The 22359-nt window shown below is 39.9% G+C and overlaps 2 protein-coding genes across 3 annotated transcripts; one reads left to right on the plus strand and one right to left on the minus strand.

Annotated features, from left to right (window-relative positions):
• The first annotated feature begins 4003 nt into the window (after nucleotides 1-4003).
• hdhd3 (haloacid dehalogenase-like hydrolase domain containing 3) lies at nucleotides 4004-12100 on the plus strand. The gene is made up of 3 exons (XM_034218966.1): nucleotides 4004-4085; nucleotides 10481-10815; nucleotides 11459-12100. The coding sequence occupies exons 2-3, from the start codon at nucleotides 10486-10488 to the stop codon at nucleotides 11852-11854; spliced, it is 726 nt and encodes a 241-aa protein (XP_034074857.1). The 5' UTR covers nucleotides 4004-4085; nucleotides 10481-10485; the 3' UTR covers nucleotides 11855-12100.
• A 2753-nt stretch (nucleotides 12101-14853) lies between these two features.
• tgfa (transforming growth factor, alpha) lies at nucleotides 14854-21406 on the minus strand. 2 transcript variants are annotated; one of them, XM_034219373.1, is made up of 8 exons: nucleotides 21165-21406; nucleotides 20403-20435; nucleotides 20142-20312; nucleotides 19550-19732; nucleotides 17378-17492; nucleotides 16886-17035; nucleotides 16615-16706; nucleotides 14854-16224 (listed from the first exon to the last, which is right to left on the minus strand). In XM_034219373.1, the coding sequence occupies exons 1-8, from the start codon at nucleotides 21202-21204 to the stop codon at nucleotides 16217-16219; spliced, it is 792 nt and encodes a 263-aa protein (XP_034075264.1). In that variant the 5' UTR covers nucleotides 21205-21406; the 3' UTR covers nucleotides 14854-16216. The 2 variants fall into 2 exon arrangements, with proteins under 2 accessions (XP_034075264.1, XP_034075265.1); XM_034219374.1 differs by lacking the exon at nucleotides 20403-20435 and having other exon boundaries at nucleotides 21165-21351.
• Nucleotides 21407-22359: the final 953 nt, after the last annotated feature.

Genomic DNA, 22359 nt, shown 5'->3' on the forward strand with positions numbered 1-22359 from the left:
ACATCGAATAACGGCTACCGGCTTGCAGCTAACGGCCGTAGACAGCGGCTAAGAGCTAACGGCTAACAACGACGACTGACGGATAACAACGACAGCTAACGACTAACAACGGCTAGTAACGGCTGACAGCTAACGGCTAACAACGGCAGCTAACGGCTAACAATGGCTAGCAACGGCTAACAGCTAACAACGACGACTGATGGCTAGCAGCTAACAGCTGACTGCTTCCATATGTTAACATCTGACTGTTAACCCTTTTTGGTGGTGCCGGAGAGGAGGTTCGACCAAGCCTGGTTGACCTTGTGTGGATCCTCTCACAATTTCACCCACCTGTTTTTGATCGTGGACAGGACGACCCTTTTGAGCTTTTTCCGGTGCCTGAGAGGAGGTTCGATCAGACGGTCGACCTCGTGTGGACACTCTCGCTTTTTCACCACCTCGACGGCGGTTTCGGACGTCGCCCACGTTTTCATCGGCGCCTGGGTGGCGCACTTCTGGACCCCGTCTCGTCTCGAAAGTTTCGGACGTCGCCCATGCTTTCATCGGCCCATGGGTGGCGCGCTTCGGGACCTTGTCTGGCCTCTCCCCTTTCGCCTCGGCAGTTTTGGACATCGCCCATGCTTTCATCGGCCCATGGATGGCGCGCTTCGGGACCCTGTCTGGCCTCTTCCCTATCGCCTCGACAGTTTAGGACGTCGCCCATGCTTTCATCGGCCCATGGGTAGCGCGCTTCGGCACCCTGTCTGGCCTCTTCCCTCGCTTTGGCAACAGCTTCGGACGTCGCCCACGCTTTCATCGGCCCGTGGGTGGCGCACTTCTGGACCCTGCCTGGCCTCTCCTCTAACCGCGGCTCACGGTTCGGCTAACGGTTTGCCTCGACGTCGGCTTCGGACGTCGCCCACGCTGTCATCGGCGCCTGGGTGGCGCACTTCTGGACCCCATTTGGCCTCTCCCCTGTCCACAGCTCCTTCCTCCCGGGGAGACTGCTCCTGCCTCCCGGGGATACCGCTCATTCCTCCCGAGGACTTCGTGCCCGCCGCCGCTGCACGCTCGCCTGCGGGCGGGCTGCGCTCCTTCGCTCCTTCGCTTCTTCCTGCTGCCCGTCCCCACGTCGCAGCACAGCGACCCAGCTTTCTACGCCTAGAATATAATGAGATAGTAAGTCAATATAATGAGATAGTAAGTCAATATAATGAGATAACTAAGTCATCATAATGACTTACAGGATTTTTTTTTGTTTTGTTCCTGTGGCGCAAACAGGCTTCCATAGAAATGTCCACTTCAGTAGCACTTCCATACACCAAACCTTCCAGTTATATTCCTATCAATATTCTGAAGGCTTTTACAGAAGGGTTTGTTCATATATCATTGTTATATGTTATCAATGTTATACCTAAAAACATGGCAAACATTTATATTTTAGGGCTGTTGACAGTATTTTCTGATTTATGGAGTGATAGAAAGAGATATCCAAAATCCCTTCTGTAACATCCTTAGATGCTGACTACAAAATGAAACAATAATTTTGAACCTGGCTTTATCCAATGTACAGATTTGTGTTCCTGAAATGTGTTAAAATATGTGCATATTTAATGAGAGTATGGCGAATTTGCATATTTAAACATGCTATTTCAGAAAACTTGTAATACAAAAAACAATTGTCTTAATGTAAGTAATTAACTGGAGAAATTCCTAGCTGATATCTTTAAGTAAAAAAAATTACCCTATTCATCTGTAGTGTCTCACCTTAAATAACAATTATTAGGTTCAACGTAATATTATTGCTTTCAACAAACCGTATACAGTTATGTGAAATGTGTATTAAAAATGTAACAGTAATATGGTTACTTCTTTTAGTTTGTAATCGAATACATACATTTTTTATCCTGTTTAAATTATTACATTCATTTCATTTCATTTCAAACCTTTATTTATCCAGATAAATTCCATTGAGATCATTGAACTCTTTTACAAGGGAGACCTGCTCAAGTAGGTTCCACATGAAACATAAAAACATTAACAGAACAACAAAAGGACATCTTACATCATCATCACAGGGATTACAATTTACATAACTATCCACATGTACAGGTACCAACAGCTTCCGATTGAGTAGCATCCAACCGAGCTTTAAAAACATTTAGTGGCACCAGATTGCTCAGTTTCCATTTCAGTTGCAGACTATTCCAAGACAGTGGCGCTGCACATCTAAAAGCTGTCTTCCCTAAGACAGTCCTAACATTACATGTTACTTGTTAGACGCTTTTATCCAAAGCGACTTACATACTCAATACTGTGGACAATCCCCACAGGAGCAATTTGGGGTGAAGTGTCTTGCCCAGGGACACAACGACATGCTGACTGCAGTGGGGTTTGAACCTGTGCTCCCCTGATCCGAACACCAATGCACTAGTCCACTGCGCCACAGCCTCCCTAAAATAATGTGGTTACATGTAATCAGATACTCCACATGCATGTGTGTCAGATTCCTCTATTGAGGCCTTGTGTTGAATTGTTTATTAACATGCAAGTAAACTTTGTATCTTCTTTTATCTGAAGGAAAAACAGCTGAGGCCAGAGAGACCCTGCAGTCCATGCAGAAGGACAGACTCTCAGTTGGACATTGGGTTGGAAAGTACCAGCAGAACCGCGAGAAGAAGAGGGAGAAACGCCGGCTGAAAGCAGACGCTCAACGCGAAGAATACATCGCCTCCAAGAGCCATGGCCCCCAGCAATCCCTGCTGAATGAACTGTTGGACTGGTCCGTCTGCTAAAAACAGCAGCTTTAAATCCAGATCTTACAGATTTCATTGTATTGTTATTTACCTTGTTTCTTTATTGTTTTTTCTTAAGTATAAAAGTTTTCATTTGAAAAGATCAAGTTGTTTTGTCCACTCTCTTGCATAAATGTTGGTTAAGATGTATGGAAATATACTGAGGTGCAGTGGTGATAAGAAACGAAGTACAATTTTGAGGTACTTTACTTGAGCATTTCCATTTTATGCTGCTTTGTAATTCTACTCCACTATTAATTCAGAGGTAAATATGGTACTTATACTATAATACATTTATGTAGTACCTTTAAATAATTTGCATAGCTTAATGATAAACAATAAGATCAACACTTTAGATACACCGTTCTTTTTTCTCCTTGGGAAAGATGCCGAAGTTGGGCCGTCATTGTTCCATCAACTGGTCAAACATTCCACATGTACATAACAAATAAACACATATGATAATGTGACGGTTCACATTAATTAACTTTCTTATTTTTAGACACACACACTTTCTTAGATATTAGCTTACTAGCGTTACGCTTATAGACATTTCTAAGACATACAAGGTATCCATCCATCCATCTTTTAACGCGTATCTGGAGTCGGGTCACGGAGATAGCATTTCCAGCAAATGGCCTCAAATGTATATTTCCATCGCCTCATCAACCAGCTCTGACTGGGGGGTTCCAAGGCATTCCCAGGCCAGCGTGGAAATATGAGATATAATCCCTCCAACTGATCCTGGGTCTGCCCCTTGGTCTCCTACCAGCTGGACGTGCCTGGATCACGACCCTAGGCGGCCTATAAGGGGCCCAAACCACCTCAACTGGCATATAACAAATGAGCTGAAGTTATAAATTCTCATGTAACTTAAACCATTAAAAATAAGTATAGGTGAAGTCTGGCGGTATGAATTGACCTCTCACCATCAGTTGGTATGACTGGTACAAAGCAAACTGAGCTGAAGTTAGAGTACACATGTCAAACATGATGTTTCCTTAAGTTTAAGGTCAGAAACAATAAAATAAGTGCTGTTAAATATGGCTATTATCATACAGTAACCGTGGACCCCACAACAACAGGAGACCTGACAGAGATGTGTGTGAGAGTACTTAGTTTAGGTAAATGTAAAATGTAGTTGTATTATTAATCCAGTAGAGGCCGGTAATGCAACGACTGGATGCCAACCGCCTCTAAAAACCAAGAAGAAGAAGCTCCTGTAAAAAATAAAAACACCGCAGAAGAAGACAGGCTGCTGACCGTAGCTCACTGCTCAGTGTTGACAACAGTGGCGAAGGGTTGACTACGGTACGTTTAAACTGTCACAACTTGTGTACTGTGTTTGCTGGAGTATCTTTCTTACATAGCTTCGTGTATTAACGTAAGCCTGAAAATAAACGAGTATGATACTAAATCAACGAGTGTAGTGTTAGCTAACAGCCTGCAAGTAGGCCTACATAATTATTGCGCAGCTAGGTAGCGTTACGGTAGTTTCAACGTTACATAGCATAGGACCTAGGTCATGACCAGTTTTAGAATAGCTATTCATTAGTGACATCCCCTTTTAATTCATGGGAGCCTGCCTGCAGACCTCCACTCTCAGGACAGTTCCGGTGCAGACCTCCAGTCTCAGGACACCTCCACTGTCAGTACAGGAAGTGACGATTCTGACGCGTTTTTCCCCGCCCACCGAAGGACTCGTTTGATGGAAGTTTTCAAATCACAATGGAGACTCATCACGGAGGTGATGAGTCCGCCCACCGTGCACTTTGGGTCGGCCTTGGTCAAGCCCTTTTGACCCCCCCAGCCTGGTTCTCGTAAAAGTTTTTCGCTCAAATGACACCATGGAAGAATGTAACGGGAGTTGACAGGAGACTACCTAGGATGTGTAAAATACGTCTTATATGTCTTAAATGATATGATGAATTGGAAATGGGGGACCCTGATGTAAACAAGACGAAAGTCTTTCTCTGGTCTGCATCCCCTTAACAATTGTATGTTTTGAGCTGTACTGTACTGTACCCAATATACAAGCTGTTAATAAACTTTTCAATCAATCAATCAAGGATGGCTTAGAGTAGACGACAGAGTACAGCTACTTGCAATGGGCCTGGTCTACAAGATCCACTACACCTCTATGGTACCCATGTACATGTCAAAATTCTTCCCAAAGGTCAAGGAATACCATGATCATAACACCAGAGGGAGCTCCACAAACTCTTCCCACAACTGTAAAGGAAAGTAAAACTATACTTACCTTCAAAACCTCTCTTAAAGAGCACCTTCGGGGGAGAGCATTGCAAAACTGGCCCCGGTAATGGTACAAATCTCAACCTGTCGTACAATGGACAGCTTCCCCCCCCCCCCATCTATGTATATACTCGCATTTTAGACTCTGTTACTAACTGTATATCTGTAGACTTGGTATGTCTTAAATGTCCGGTTAGGATGTATTAGAACGTAATCTAAAATGAAAATTGTAAATAAGCAATCTGTATGTAAAAAACCACCTGTATGTAAATTGTAAATAAGCCATCTGTATGTCAAATATGTCTTATATGTCTTAAATGACATGATGAATTGGAAATGGGGGACCCTGATGTAAACAAGACGAAAGTCTTTCTCTGGTCTGCATCCCCTTAACAATTGTATGTTTTGAGCTGTACTGTACTGTACCCAATATATAAGCTGTTAATAAACTTTTCAATCAATCAGACTCTGCCCGCCTCACGAGTGCCTATTTTCGGACACTTTTTTTCACTTTTCCCCGGTTTTTTAATTTAAAAAAAAAAAAATGTGGCTATTTCACCCGGTTTCTACTATCATGGTCAAGATGACGGCGCTCTTGAATATCTAATTCATTTAATTGTTCTATATGCCAAAAATATTTTATTCACAAGCATACATTTTTATCACTATATTAGGTTTTTCTGAATTTTCTTCTCAATAGTTCGGAAAAACTCTTCTTCCCTCAAACCTGATACTTGTTTTTAACAAATGTACTCCTGTTTTTATATTTAAATATAATATGAAAATATAATGTATTTCAATATTCTAATCCTATAACTTTAATAAGTGTATGAGGTATAAGGCAGGTATTGATTAACAACGTTTTTTGTATATTGTATTTTGACAGTGACGAAAGCTTTAGTAGTTACTCACAAAGCTTCATTGTCAGCAGGGATTGAAAATGATCTTTCAGAGATAATCTTTAACATTGACATTAAGTACATTTCAGTCAATGAATGTACCCCCAAACTACTCTTAATGACATTAACAATACAGCAAAACATTTCCATCAGGGCTGCCAACATTTGAGTTCAGCATACTTGCCAACCTTGAGACCTCAGAAATCGGGAGCATTTCCAAAACGGGGGGGGGTGCTAGTGGATCGCCGGAGCTTAACATGCTTATTGTAGTTATAAGTGCACTGCCTTGCGGCCTGAAGCATCATCCTTGATGGAGCGTGTGGGCTGGACCTGTATTTTACAGGAAAGGAGTGAGCAGAAGGTCGAGTTGTCGATTCTTGTTCTGTTTGCTGTGACTATCTTCCTCACCCTCTCAGACTTTCAGTTGCGCGTGCTACTAAAGAGACGCGCTACCATGGAAACCAAACAATGGTGTAGCTGTATTAAAGTCCGAGTGGAAACAGTCCTGAGTAAATCTGATTTTGTCAGAAATCGGGAGAAATGCGGGAGAAATATAAACCCGGGAGGAAACCGGGAGAGGGCAGTGAAATCGGGAGTCTCCCGCGAAAATCGGGAGGGTTGGCAAGTATGGCTTGGAGTGAGATTTTATTTTTGGTGAACCGAAAAAAAAAACGTTCATGTGTGCACTGTTACAAATGTATTGAACATGTACAAACTAGGGATTCCCATTAATGTACCGGGTGCTCCAGTGGAATACGCACATACACAGTGTACCCGCGACTCTTACAATCAAGTGCTATTTTTATATTCCCCAAAATGATTCCAAAGCATATTCTTCCAAACTCCTTGCTGTAGTATGACCACCAGGAGACTATTGATGTGTGTAGTGAGTTTGGTAGAAATAAGCTGTATAATAGTGATTGAATATTATTGTATTCTCTTTTTTCGGAGTTGCACTTTGCAGACGGTCCCTGAGCACTCGTTTCTTCTCCGGCTGCAGATAGAGACCAATGCAGGGGCGGACTGGGGGGAAAAAGTGGCCCGGGGATTAATTGACAGACAGGCCCACTTAATGCGCGGCATGTATCGGCCGGCCGGCGACGAAAGTATGTTACTTAACAAAAAACCCTATGCATTTTATGTTATTTTGGACCATTATTCATATAGTAATCACATTACCTGAGCCCTTGAGTTGCCAGAGCAAAGTAGTTACGGCATATATTTAGCGATTTTAATGTTAACAGATCTTTGATGCAATAACATTTGGACCCAATTTGCCTGACTTGACACATGGAATAAAACATGGGCGTAGGAAGCATCCTCAATGTGGGTGAGACAATTTAACAGGGGGTGTGGGCAGGTGGTGGACCTCACCTCCTCTAGGGGGGTCCGGGGGCATGCTCCCCCGGGAAGATTTTTTTTTAAATGTTGAAGTTAAATGCATCAATCTGGTCCATTTTGAGAGCAAAATTAGGGACTAAATCTATGGCAGTCAGTAGGGACTTGGACTGTGAGCCGTAAGGTCGCCGGTTCAAGTCCACGACCAGACCTATTTGGAGTGTGGACTTCTACTTGGAGAGGTCCCAGTTCACCTCCTGCCGTGGTGCCCTTGAGCAAGGCACCGGACATCCCCCTTCCCCCCTCACTCCCATTGCTCCCCGGGCGCTGTACAATAGCTGCCCACTGCTCCTAGTACTAGACTCCTGGTACTAGGATGGGTTAAAAGCAGAGAACACATTTCACTGTGTGTGCTGTGTGCTCTGCATGTGTGACCATTAACGAGGGTTTCATCCCTCCCAATTCTTCTTCTTCTTCAACACCCATATAAAACAGAACTGTACACAGATTAACTTTTTCTTTCAACATTTATTTGAACAGCAAGTGGAGGCAAAAGTGACTGCACCCAAAACAATAAACCTGCTGGCTAACTAGCCTAAACTCAGTAACAGAATGTGGGCAACACGTTCTTCTCCACAGCCGCGCCACCTCTGAGTCAGACATCACTTCCCCCTTTTCTATCCTACGGGTACAGCCGTACAGCCACTCCCCCTGAACCCTGTTGTAACAACATAATACACTTTTTGGGGATGCAGCTTGGGATGTCATGACTTAGAACGGGCGTGTCGCCTTCTGTCCTGCCAGTGTTGGCAGGACATGAATTAAAATGTCGAACTCGGACTTCATTTTAAGGACATTTCGGCCAGGGGTGTAGAGCTATATTTGTTTAAGCACCGGATTGGCAAAACAGGAGAGTGTGTGCACCAGTCTGCCTTGATCTATGTATTCATGTCTGTGACACTCACAGTATCTGCAGCCCGCAGCTGTTTTATAGAAGGAAAACCTCCTTCACTTCATGAAATCTCTGCGGCACCAGGAGGCAGCGGGAGGGTTAACTCAACCTCTGAGAAGAGGAGCGCGCAGTGCCTTTCACGCACCGCCTTTCATTCACTGCCTTCGCTGTGTTTACCTTCAGAATCATTAGAAAGGCTAAAGAGTGGTGTGGCTGATGTGTTTTAACCACACACACACACACACACACACACACACACACACACACACACACACACACACACACACACACACACACACACACACACACACACACACACGATTTAAATGCAGACTTTTGTTCCTCCATGTTACGTTGTTATCGTTTCACTGAGCGGACCCGCACATTTTTTTCAAACGCTCCCCTTTTTGGTCCATCTGTGCGCTGTGATGATTCGGCTGTACCTTTAGTAATGAATATTAAATGTTGTGAGGAAATCTTTCCACCAATAATTCCAATAAAAATGTATTCACTTCAGGTTTACGAAAGTAGGCCTAACTGTAATCAGATTACTCGTTTTTCAAATGTAACGCGAGCTGAATACAGTTACTTGATTTTTGTATTCTGATTACGTAACACCGTTACATGTATTCCGTTACAACCCAACCCTGGCCACACCACACTGGGCTGGGCTGGGCCGGAACACTTACAAATGTGGGCCGGTAGGATTTAGGTAAAAAAAAAAGATTTGTTTTCTTTTTTTTATAAACTTTTTTTTTTTTTGGCCCTCCGGCCCACACACAGCACCGGCCCACCGGGGAAACTCCCGGTATTCCCAATGGCCAGTCCGCCCCTGGACCAATGTAATGTGTCCAGCTCGGAGGACGGCGCGTATTGGCTTTTTTTGATCAAAATGTGATTGTAATTCGTTGTCAACCTTACCACGGTACTTAGGAGACGTCATTTGTGTCTGAACAACGTTTTGTTCATGAGTTATTGATCCGTGAAATCAGAATCTCTCAATATCGTTCCAACTTTACTGAACTAAGCCAGAAGACCGTCTCATTTCGTAGACCGCTCGGTTTGCTGTTCCGTCACTTTATTTTTATATTTATATACATTTATTTTGGACGAAAACTTAGCGTGAGGAAAGGCAAGTGTGGCGTGAGTGCGTGAGATATGGGTTAATTGCGTGACTCTCACGCTCAATGCGTGAGTGTTGGCAGCCCTGTTTCCATGTCAACCAAAGCACATTTCTATCTGGACATTTGAACATGTGACAGTAGGCAGTTTCAGGGTGCTTGTAAATGCTGGTTTACTGTCATAATAAACACAAATGTGCTTTACTGGTTTTCGTATGTCAAAAATGTCTGCTGTGTAAAAGGTTTACCCAGACTATTTTGAGTTAGTCTACCTGAACATATATATCCTTTTAAGGCGTGGCAAATGTACATCTTTATCATTTTCATTGGCACTTTTCCAAGTCTGATGCCCTTATAATTACTAACACACCTATTAACCTAGGCAATGGTCCAATCAGAGTAATTTAAAACACCTTTGTGGGTGCTTTAATGATAGTAACACTCATGCTTATCCCACTATGACAAATCAAAATGTCAGCTATAAAAAGACCTGCTCTAGACCTCTTTTGCGTTATATTGGCATATTTGACCTAGATATAGAAGGATTTGATTATTACCACTTCAATTTAAAACATTTCAAAAAGGCAATTACAGTATTGTAATGCGGGTCATAACTACTTTTGTTGGAAATTATATTTTTCAAGAAATGATTGCAATAAATTATATTTTTATGATTTTAAGAACATTGTTCAACAAATGTTATAATATAACAGCGTAATAATGCAAGTACACCCTACACAGTCCAAAATTGCAATAAGAATGTGAAAATGATACTCAATACATTAAATAAAACAACAAAACCAAAAAAATTAAAATAAAATGAATCCTCGACTCAATTAAATGATGCATTGTCTGCACAATGCCCAAGTGTTATTATGGTACGGCAAACCTTACTGCTTATTTTGGCAACATGTTGGGTCAAATGATGTCTACATGTCTATGTAAACAAACACTTATGTAACCACAATGGTCAATATTGAGGTCAGACAGAAAGTTTGAGGTCATGTCCATATATTCTACAATAAATCAATAATGTGATTGACATGACAGGCCTTTGTCTAGTAAGTATAGAGATTACTGAATGATTTCTCGTGTTTAGCTTAGACATGAATCTGTCCTGTGTCTGTGGTGTTTCCTCTGTAGGTGTGATGCGAGCTCCCCTGCGCTGGGTGCTATGGGATGTGAAAGACACCCTGCTGAAGGTGCGTGCGTCTGTCGGAGAGCAGTACTGCAAGGAGGCTAAACGAGTGGGCCTGAACCTCAATCCTGTGGAGGTCGAAGCTGCATTCCTTAAGGCATATCAACATCATTCTAGCAGAAGCCCAAATTATGGCATCAGTCAGGGCCTGGATGGACGGTCCTGGTGGATCAGGGTGGTGCGGGACACTTTCTCCCAGTGCAGGGTGCAGGACCCGGCCCTGCTCAATGCAATGGCTCACAACCTTTATTATAGCTTCTGTGATGCAGAGAATTGGGAGGTGAAGGACTGATCACACACCTTGCATACACACAGACTTAATAATAATTGAAAATGTTAAATGTACACAAACTCCTTCTCCAATGCATCAGAAATATGGATGCAGCTAAAGAATATACAATCGTTATTTATCTTCCATTTTATTTCTCAATTGTTTCATCTGTAAAATGTGAGTAAATAGTGGAAATGCCCATCCCAGTATCGCAAGGTGCAAATTGATGTCTTTAATTTCTTGTCTTTTTCAGTCCAAACATATATTTAGTCTAATATGATATAAAACGAAGAAATACAAGGAATATCCATATTTGAGATATCTGAAAACATATTTTTCTACCATTTTAATTACAATTTAGATTGGTATGTTATTGCATCAAAATAGTTGAATGTTTTTTTAGTTGTCTGACAGATGCAGCTGTAACCGGAAATACAGCTTCTTATTTGTTTGAAAACATAGATTAGGCAAAACTAAATGTGTAAAGGTTTTTGTATGCAATCACAGTCATCATCAAAAGCCTTTTAGGATCAGTTTCTAGCTTGTTGCTTTGTAAAGCTACTACTGTTTGCTTTTTATATTAATGTTAACAGCAGTGACTTAATTACCACATAACATTTTAACTTACTGGTATTTTGTCGCTCTGCTTCAGGTATTTCCAGACTCAAAGAAGACCCTGGAGAGTTGCTCTTCTCTAGGACTGGAGCTTGGCGTGGTATCAAACTTTGACAACCGCCTAAAAGAGATTTTACGTGTTTGTGGCCTGCTGTCTCACTTCAGCTTTTTAATAACTTCAGAGAAAGCAGGAATAGCAAAGCCAAGTCCAGCCATCTTTGAACAGGCGCTGCAGAAATGTGGAGTACCAGCTGCTAACGTAGCTCATATTGGGGACCACTACCTGAACGATTATCTGGCCTCTCGCTCTGTGGGCCTCCACGGGTTCCTGTTAGACAGAGACAACAAGCATAAACACCCTGACCTTCCTGCAGAGCATCGGCTCAGCTCCCTGGAGGAGCTGCCGTCACAGCTCCAGCAACACATTAACTAATGTCAAAAGATCACAGGGTCAAGTGCAAAGCTACTGAGACTAAATGGGGTTCAGTTAGGGAACTAATTGAGATGTAGCCATGGTGACCTGAGTGGAATCAACCACTTTAGAGTTCAAATTAAATGCGCCTGAAATAAATTGAATGGGGGGCACGCGTTGTCAGTAAATAAAAACTATTTATTGTGTTTTATCATGTACTTTTTCTTTAAATAAACTGGAAGGAATTAATATATAAATATAAACAAATTGTCTATGAGTTCTACTTTTTTCATCTGACATCAATCTGACATATTGACAACAGCGCAATGCGAGGATTAGTCAACAAAAAAGTTGGGGACTTACAGATGGGGGCAACTTAAATAAAAAACAAGCATGTATTGTTATGTAAGGTGTTGGCCAACCATCCCTGGAGAACACATTTTGCTTGAAAGATATTATCTCATAATTGGAAAAAAAAACGTCAAAATCTACCCCTGGTCAACTGAACTTTGGTTATCCTGAAAAGAGACCACTCCCATCCTGACAGACAGGTTTCAACATGATATAATAGTGATTAAGATGATTACGTTAATGTTTGTTGGTAGTGACACATGCTGCTTCAGCAGTCTGAGTTAGACTAATCAAGACTTGCAGCATTTATAAGTACGAACTTCCCTCTTTGCGTTTCCCTGGAACAGTGTTGAATGCTGAGTTTCTTTGTGGAAAATAAACTCTTGGTTTCACAATGACAGTCTTATCAAGTCACATTAGGGAGAGATTAACTTGACAATATATTTTTGTTATAGAAAATACAAGAAAGGATTTAGAATTTTGCCTCTCATTGCTAACATCGGAATCACATTAGGAAGGGACCTCCTCAGGGCCAGTATGGACAGTTTAATATTAGAAAAAAACGTTTTTATCCTGTAAGGAGATTGAGGTGTCTTAGAATAAAACCAAAAGATGTACAAGTAAGAGTAAAGAACACAAGATAAATATGAATAATTAATAAAACAAATAAGGAGCAAGTGTATAGAGATAAGATAAATACTGAGCTCTTGGCCCTATATCAGCCCCAGTTTACTGAAAAGGGTGAACCGTCAGGCTTTAAATAACTAATGTACAACTAATATGACTGAAAACATCTGTCACTCAACATCTATTACCAGTGAATACACATGTTCAGTATCAACAATGAATTGATGGAACAATCTATTTTGTGGCAGACTTTATTTGATTATTATTGTGTCATGAATAATTATTTCAATAGCTTCAATGTCCTGTGACCCATTCACACCAAATTGATGCAAACACTTATTCATACCATGGACTAGTAGGATACATCTATTTGTATTTAATTTTGCAATTTTTTTAAATATTTAGAATGTTGAGATTTGTAGATAAAGAAACTACTGAATTTTCATTGAAATATTAAAATAAAAAACACTGGAATCCGACAAAAACCAATGTGTCCTCCTTTTCTAGTGCATTACAATGCTGCATTGAGTCACAGGGTCACATGACATGAGCTATTGAAAAAAAATCAAGACTTTTCAATCAAAAACAGCTGCCTTCCCTTGAATCAAATGGGACTAGATGGTGCTTCACCTTTGATGTTTAAAGTACCGAAAGAAATGCACTTTTTCAATAGTAACTTGATTACTGAAGATAATCCAAAAACCTTGGGGTAAACCCGTCCATTTAAACAAGATAATGGAGACAGAATGTATGTCAAACTCTCTACAAACATGTAAACTTCAATCATCAACTAACAAACATGAATATAAATATCAAGACATCACATTAAGCTGTCCGGTGTACAATCATTTGTTCATGTGTTTAAGTTAACTGACCCTTTAACTGAAGCTCTGAGCTTTCATCATTTCTAATGATTTGTTTTTAGTGCTTAGCAGCAAAAAAGTCTGGTTGCTTAACCCTAATGCCACTGTAAATACTCTTATTTCAAACCATCTGGTCAGAGGAAGATATGTTGGGCTGAGGGTCAAAAGAGCAGTAAGAGGGAAAAGACCCACATGGCATTGCATTCAAAGCAGAGCTTCAGCCTCTTATGGGAAATTAGGATTGACATGTTTCCAAATCAGATTTAAAGAGTTAAAGGGAATGTCCCAAGTTGACACCATTTGTATTACAACATTTAAATCTACGAAATATTATTTTACATTGTCTTTGCCCTTTTTTTCCATTACATTTAATGCGTTTCGACTTGCGCTTCTCCCTATGTTAAAGTGTATTGTTTATCTATAGGAAAGCACCCACAAGAGCTCCTTAATTCAAAGCTGGTTTAGTGGCTCAGCCAGACGGCTCTGAAGGGCTCCACTGAAATCCAATTGCAGACATAATGGGATTGTAAAACAAAACTAAGCTCTTCATACGGCGAGCGAAAGGAAAGAGCCGGTGAGATGCAGCACGTTAAGAGGAAAGATGGCAACACAATGACATACAATGGAAATAAAAAAACAGGATGTATGCGACGCATTCTTGCACATCGAATAAAGGCTTTAACATGAATGGGTGTAGATTTCTGTAAACTCAAAAAGACAAATAAATAAACTGAATGGAAATACAGAAGAGGGCTGAAACGTTTCCCTCAGCTATAAACGCACTCAAGAGTTCAGCCCTTTGTTGAATTTGGCCTGGGGTTCAGGCTATTTATATAGTTTATAGTTTATATAGTTGCCATTTCTATGTCTTGAAATATTCATTGGAAGAGAAAACTAGAGGAGCAGAGGGACAGAAAATCGGGGTATTTACAGAGAAAGAGAAAAAAAAATGAAAGAGCTTCAGAAATGAAAAGAAGGTCACGCGATGAATCAGACTAGAGAGATGGAGCAGCAGGCAATGATCACATAAATAAGAAATATGCACACATAGACATTTGCATTTTTTATTCTTAATTGGAAAACGACAGCAGATAATAAAGGCTTTCCAACTGTGAAAACATAAATCTCACTAAATTAATTGATATTGGATTAGAAGATCAACTTTTTCCATGACTTTATACCGACACCATACATTTACACATCTACTCATAATAACAAACTTTAACATATTCTGAATGGAAATGTCACCGCGTACTGTAAACAAAGTGTCCTCCCCTCGATTTGGCATATAAATACCACATCACATTCATTTTGTTGTTACTTTTATAACACAAAAAACGCATACAAACTTTACATTGGAGTCAGTTAGCAACAATATTATGTATTATTCCAGTTTTTTAAAGAAGATCTTAAATATCTTGTTTTAAATTAACCCTCAGAGGCGCTTTCTCTTTAAAAGTATTTAAATTCAAAGCAGACGCAATGCTATAAAACACCACTTTTCAAATAAAAAGTGTTTAGTGTTTTTAAAAATACAAGCAGTGATTTAAGAGCATGCATGCAGGTTTATGTGTACAAACTGAGGGCCTGTCCCTTTAGTGCTCATTCAGGCAAAGTGTATTTGGCATCTCTCTATATGTTGACACTTTTTCAAGCGACTACATTGTACAGTAAGTGCAGTTTTTTTATGAACATTAAGCAAGCATGTAGAAAAGTGCAACAATACAATAGGAATGTGGTACAGTTATAGCTTGCAAATTAAAACACCTCTGATGCATGAACACCTTCAAGTACAGCTCAGGATTAAAAAATAAAACTAATATTTCAGCTTCAGTAGACAAACCGGAGTCATCAAATCATTTTGTATGTCCTGTGTGTATTATTACTGATTGAAGTCCAGGGCTTTAAATCCATTAGCAGTCTTTCCTTATTACCATTCCGTCATGTGAAGTGAGTTCCTTCTTTAAAAATGGACACTAAAACTAAAACTTTTTCTTAAGCATCAGTTTTCCAACACCACCATTTTTTTTTAAATGTCCTATGTGCTTGTAGAGTTCTGATGAAAAGTGCTCAAAGTTATTAAAAGACAGAAATGGGAATCAGAGTTTTCTGATTGAAATGGATTATTGTTCTCCCACAGCCCAGACATATCACTTTTCCAAATGGACTTCCACACAGGATGCTTATTGGCCTCGTAGATCATTCCCGGGTCCTCTAGGCCACAAACCGACATCAGGACACATGGGACCCTCCCCATGTAGGCAGCCACTTCATCCTCAGAGCTTCAAACAGACTGTTGCAGTTCTGTGTGTACGTCTACAGGTTCGAAGAGAGAAGTAAACACGTCCTACCGTGCTGTAGGTCAAAGGGCCCAGTCAGTGGGAAAAATGGCCCTGAACATTTATCCTCCCACATCCAGCTGGCCTCGCTCAGCCACATGGACGATAACGCTGCTTTGCCTCTGGACGAGTCTTTGGATGCAATCCTGAGGATTGGTGGGCCGGACGGATGCAGAGAGCTCTCCATCCAGCAAGATGTCTTCTCAAACCACTGATAGAGAAATAGTAAACAGTTTAGATGTTTCTTTCCTTGTGAGGATCACTATCTCTTGCGATAAAACTGATGGTATTTTAACTACTTTCATCAAATCTCATTTGTGTATCCAAGTCTTTTTTAAACCTTTCTTAGCCACACAATTAAACAAAATTAATCACAGAAGGAAATTTAAATTCATAACGGTTGCTTTTAGAATAAATTTAAAAAAAATGATAAAACACAAAAGTAAAAATTCTTTGAAATTTGTATTAAGAAAAATACATTGTTCATTTTGCTTTTCTCATGGAATTTGCAGACAACCATATAACATGTGACTGAAAGCCAGTCACTTGTACCTTATTGTTTATAAGATAGTATAAGATAAACATGACATAAGTAATGTACCGCTCTCAGAAGGATGGCAAGATGCTCCTTGCTTCTCTGTCATGTGGTGATGTGCACGGCTCTGCCTGCGATAGTCCTGCCTCCACCAGCAGCTGCACAGGAGAAAACTCAAGTTACCAAAATCCTGAAACTCCTCAAAGTTCATAATTTCTTCCCTGATAAGAAACATCTTTTAGCTTACATGATAGTTATCCAATACACTGTACATATTATTCTTTATAATGCAGTGAACAGATACTGTAATATGTAAGATTTGCCAAATTGTACTTACTGTAAAAGTGTACACATCACCATGATCAGCACACACCCAATCACACACAACACCAGCACTGTGGCAACGGTCTGCTGTCTGTGATTGGTTGCTACGACAGCCAGCAGGTCTGCATGCTCACACCTCATCCCAACAAAGCCTTCGTGACACCTGCAACAAGGACGGAAAACCAAATTGGATATGCAAAGAGTTAGATTTAAAAACAGCAGTTTAGGGGTTTCATTGACATTTGAGTACTATTGTCTGATTGGGGGAGTCCCAACTCTTGTAAAAATCCCATGTTGTTCTATTCTTTTGCAATTATCATATACACCCATGTTGATTTCATGTACCTGTGAATTAAAATAACTGTCATTACTGTAACTTTACAATACAGTTTAGTAGATTTTTTTAATTTCCATAGACACCCATTTTGTAATACTGCAAGGTTATTCTGGAATAGTTAGTGACATAACAGACGGTTACTTGAAAGTAAAAACAGTAACAACTTACACACATGCAGGTGTTTCCTCTAATATCAGGAAGCGACATGTGCCGTGGAAGCAGAAATGGCGATGTGAGTCTGGACAGTCATCGAAATGATACCGGACAGCGGCTGCCACAAACTCTGTGGGACAAGAGTTGACATTTTCAGAGAGACGTACAAAGGTTTGTTAAAGGTCACCTATTATGCAAAATCCACTTTTTCATGTCTTTCATACATAAACATGTGTCCCCTCTGCGTTAAGAGATTCTGAAAGTTTCAGGAAAAATTATTCACTCTCTTTTTGTCCTGATCTATGTCTGAATATCAGCTGATCTAGGGCTGCTCAATTAATCGTATTTAAATCGCAATTACGATTATGGCTTGCAACGATTACAAAAACAACGTAATCGAAATAATACGATTATTTTTTTATTATTATATATTTATTTTTTTCATTTTCTACATGTTCAGGGTAATCAACTGTTAAAAACATACTGTTCACATTTTGTTTCTCCAATAAATTGATGTTTTCAAAGTAAATGGATAATCGTTTTTTAATAATCGTGATATAAATTATTGACCCAAATAATCGAGATTATGATTTTTGCCATAATCGAGCAGCCCTAAACTGATCAGATTTTGGCCACTTTATGATGTCATAACGATTTTTTGGCTTGTGTAACCATTAGCCGATAACCAACCAAGGTAACCCCCCCCCCCCCCCCCCCCCCCCCACCTTATCACCTGAATCTCCTCCTAGAGCACCTTTGTGTTCTTTTTAACCAAATCTCTCTCAGAGGGGCGTGGGGAGTGGCTCCTTATTTTCATCTAAAGTAAAAGACACAGAATCAGCACTTTTGAAACAGGGCTGAAACAGAGGTGTTTATGGGATGCTACACTGCATGATCTGTTTGGTATTTTGAGCCAAACACTTCAGAGACATGTTTTGTATATATCCGAGACCTGTAATATATTGATGAAAAAGCGTATGATAGGAAACCTTTAAAAGAACAAGAATCACTGCCTTTCCTCCATGAAACCACTTACTCACATTCAGCTAGGTTACAGTAAAGTCGTTAGCTACAAGAAACACTTTGAGAACCATGAATCAAGTCATTTATCGCATGAACTCTTTCCTTAATTACAATATCAAATATACGCCAAGTACATAACATGATACAGGTGAATATCATACGTCTCAAAATAACCTAAGCCTGCAGCATGTACAGCATGTACTAAATCCTAAAGCTGACACCCACGCCACCAGCGGCAGACTGAAGCCTTTTGTTACGAGTTGCGTGTGGATTCGCTGTGGCTTACATCTCACACTGTACCTGGGAGGGACAATTAGAGTCAAGAAAAGTCCTGGTGAGTGAGACGCTGCAAACAAAAAGCTCCATCCATCAACCAACATTGAGACTCCACAGAGAGCACATTGCTGCAAGCACTTTCCTCTATGCAGAAATTAAAGCGTTTAAAATTGATTTATTTTCTCTAGGTTTTGCAACTATCTCAGCTTTCACTTTGACAAAACAACAGTGCAAAATATCACATTAAATGCACACCCAATCAAAATCAGGACATTACTTCCATGTTAACTGTACAGTCAGACAAATTCCTACGTAACCGAGTCCAACACAAGTCAGTGTTTCCCCCACAGAAACAGATGCACAGTGTTGCATTCAGGGATGGGAAGGAGGATGAGCATGCAGACAGATAGCTGCATTACAGCCTTCGTCACACACTCCATTCCAACGGTAAATGGGCTTTTGGACTGCAGCCTACATGTATTGTCTCCTTCATTCAGACTCTGTGAAAGCCCTCTGTTGTCCCTGAGGCATCTGCCTAACAAACCCTCTCCCTTTACATGTGATTTTGGCCAGTGAGTGCAGGCAGCTTTTGTGAAAATGCTAAATGTAAAGCTCATACTGTATATTCTGCCCATTATCTTTAATTTACCACAATTGCTGCCCTAACTCACGCTAAGAGGATCAATTATCAGCAAGCACCACTCAGTCTGCATGTGTTGATACACTGCAGCTCAATGGGAAGCTTTACAGTGTTGACAACCCCTGCTGTGATGCAAAGCTGATGTGAGAGTGGCTGCAATGAGGATGTGATGTATCTGAAGTACAGTGATTTATTTTACTGGAGACAGCTTGACGATAAGCCAAACCTTCCCCTGCATCTTGACTTACTTTTAACTGGATGGACGGTAGTTGTTGTAGCATGTGTGATAGTGGTAGTTGTGTTTCTGCTGTTGGTTGTTGCAGAGCTGCTTGTTGTGTCGTTTGGAGCAGCAGTGGAATTTGTATGGATGGTAATGCTGGCTTCTATGTTTATCGAATCAATCAGTCCTGCTTCGAATGTAAAGAGGGAATCTGCAGAGAGGAAAATAGGCTGTTAACATGTCATTTGGTCACAATGTGAGAAAATATACTAATGAAAACAAATAACTGCAGGAATATGACACCCGCTTAAGAATATTGCAGTGATAGCTGAACAAGGTCTTGAGAGCATTTAGAAATATGAAATACATGAGCTTGAACCTTCACCTATTACATTTTGAATTATTTCATTTGTAAGACACAAGTACAGAGAAACATTGACAGTTGTACCTGCTAAAGGTACGACACCTGTCCCTTAATGGGCATTGAAAGTTCAAGATATTAAAATTACATGTTATAGTTTAAAAACATACAAGAGCAAACAGAATGCAAAACATTTTTCAAATGATTTACTACCATAATGGATTGCTTTCTGGCAAGACGTGACTGTGCTGGGACTTACTTTCAACTTGAGGCGTGTTAGTTGTTGTAGCAGGGGCGATAGAAGTGAGAGTTGTTGTTGCAGAGCTGCTTGTTGAGGTGTTAGGAGCAGCAGTGGAGTTTGTATCGATAGAAATGCTGGCTTCAATTATTGTGGAATTGCTCGGTCCTGCTCCAAATGTAAAGAAGGAACCTGCAGAGAGGAAAATAACAATCTGTTATGTATAGAACTAACCACAAAAAAGCAAAATAAATGCCAAAAAGAAGCTCACTGTAAACTCACCATTGAGTATCACAGAAGTAAAAGTAAAAGTACCTATAGGAATATAAAACATATATATTACTTTCTTTACTTCTAACATAAGGAAAACCAGGTGTCACATATCCTGATATATGGGTTAGTCCCAGTGGTCCGCCCTGTTTGTGTCTTCATTGTAATATTGATGCTTCATTGAGTAACTTGTACCCAATAATAGTAACAGGGTCAAGCATCCACTAAAAGGATGAGACAAAAGCTCTATAAATATATACGGGAGTCCTCTGAAGACACGCAAACAGTACAGGCTGAAACCAGCTGATGATCACAGAAATTGTGTTTTTTGTTGTAACAAGAAGATATTATAAGAAATGTAATAATGTTAAAAAAAATTCAAGCCATACAAATATATAAAAAAGAAATCCATCAAAATGTCAGGTTGGTTTAAATATATATTTGGTATTATACTCATAGGCATACTATGAAGAATTCAGCTTTTCTGGCTTTATTTTAACCAACAAACAAAAAAAGAATCAGGGACACCATAAAGGATAAACAAAACACCATCAAGCACATCAAAACAAATAACAAAATGCATATGGAGTATATAAAAAACGTTTGATAGTAATATTGTATTGGTTGTTATTGCAAGTGAATTCATATCAAATAATACAATTCAACAGGGGGCAATAATGGCGAACTGTTATCATTAACTAAAGCATTTATACAGATGTTTCAGAATGAGACCCACAAAAATTATATATTTTTTGCAAAAATCAAGAAACTCACCGCTTATGAGAAAAATTGTATCCCAGAAAATCCGAGTCATCGTGACGGTTTGTGGTCTAAACTAAAGTAAAGTGACGTGCGGGATGGTTTAAATGCGAGCGTGTGCTAAGAAACCACATTACTCATGAGTGTTGCAGCAGCGCGGAACATAATGTAATCTCGTTATCACTGCGCGGATGTGTCGACAAATGTCAATTACACACATCTGAACCACGGTCGTAGAAAAGTAACTGAGTTTTTTCAGCCAAAAGCAAGAGAGTCTCCAGGAGGATGTCCGAGCGTTTAACTTCTCTGTGTTCAATTGAGGAAACTAGTGTAATCCTGTCAGAGGCTGACCAATTAGAGGCAGCGAGGGAGGGGTGTCCTCTCAATTTGACCTCAATATTACACTTGTATTTATTAAGTGCATTTAAGCCTATATCTGATGATTTAAATCATTACATTTAAGGGATATTTTTATATAATCAAAGTATTTATCTTAGAGTTATTCTTGGTATTTTTAAATCCATTTGCAGCATTTGACATAGTGCAATAATGTGCAACACACCGTTGTTTTGGTATAAATATATCAATTGTATTTCAAATACAAAAAGCTTGCAGATATAGAAGTCTCATTAATCAACTGGCTATATATATTACAATTGTAACTAATTATTTTATTTTATTTATTTAAAGCTGTGAAGCATAAGAAAAGCATAGCTGGTCTGTCTGTTCATTCACCAAATGTCCATGAAACTTGGTCTGATATTCATAATTTGTATAGTATGCGTTGGTGATTCTCTTACCTTTTGTAAACTTAATAGTGCCACTAAGTCTCATGGTTCATGAAAGCCGATAGACTTTCCAGGAAAGTGCAGCAGGGAATTATTTACATTTCCAAACTGTGCACAGCATGTCTTCTAACACTGGCTTTCAATAATAGAGGTAGATCACTCTACTCACAATTGTTCTCAAAATCCAACAGAGTGTATAGTCTTCTTTACCTTTTTTATCTGTGGCCTTGAAGCTAAAACATCCTCTTTACTCTCTACTCCTCCTAGTTTGTATCACTTAGCTGGCAGTTATGTGATGCAGCAACATCTCCCTTGGTGAATCGAGATGGTTTTAAAGTTTAAAATTCAAATTACATTTATGAGGACACTTACTTTAATTGTAATCAAGCAATTGCCAATGCAGTTTGGTGTGTTGTTTTATA

Source organism: Gymnodraco acuticeps, unplaced genomic scaffold (assembly GCF_902827175.1).
Source record: "Gymnodraco acuticeps unplaced genomic scaffold, fGymAcu1.1, whole genome shotgun sequence".
Lineage (NCBI taxonomy): Eukaryota > Metazoa > Chordata > Actinopteri > Perciformes > Bathydraconidae > Gymnodraco > Gymnodraco acuticeps.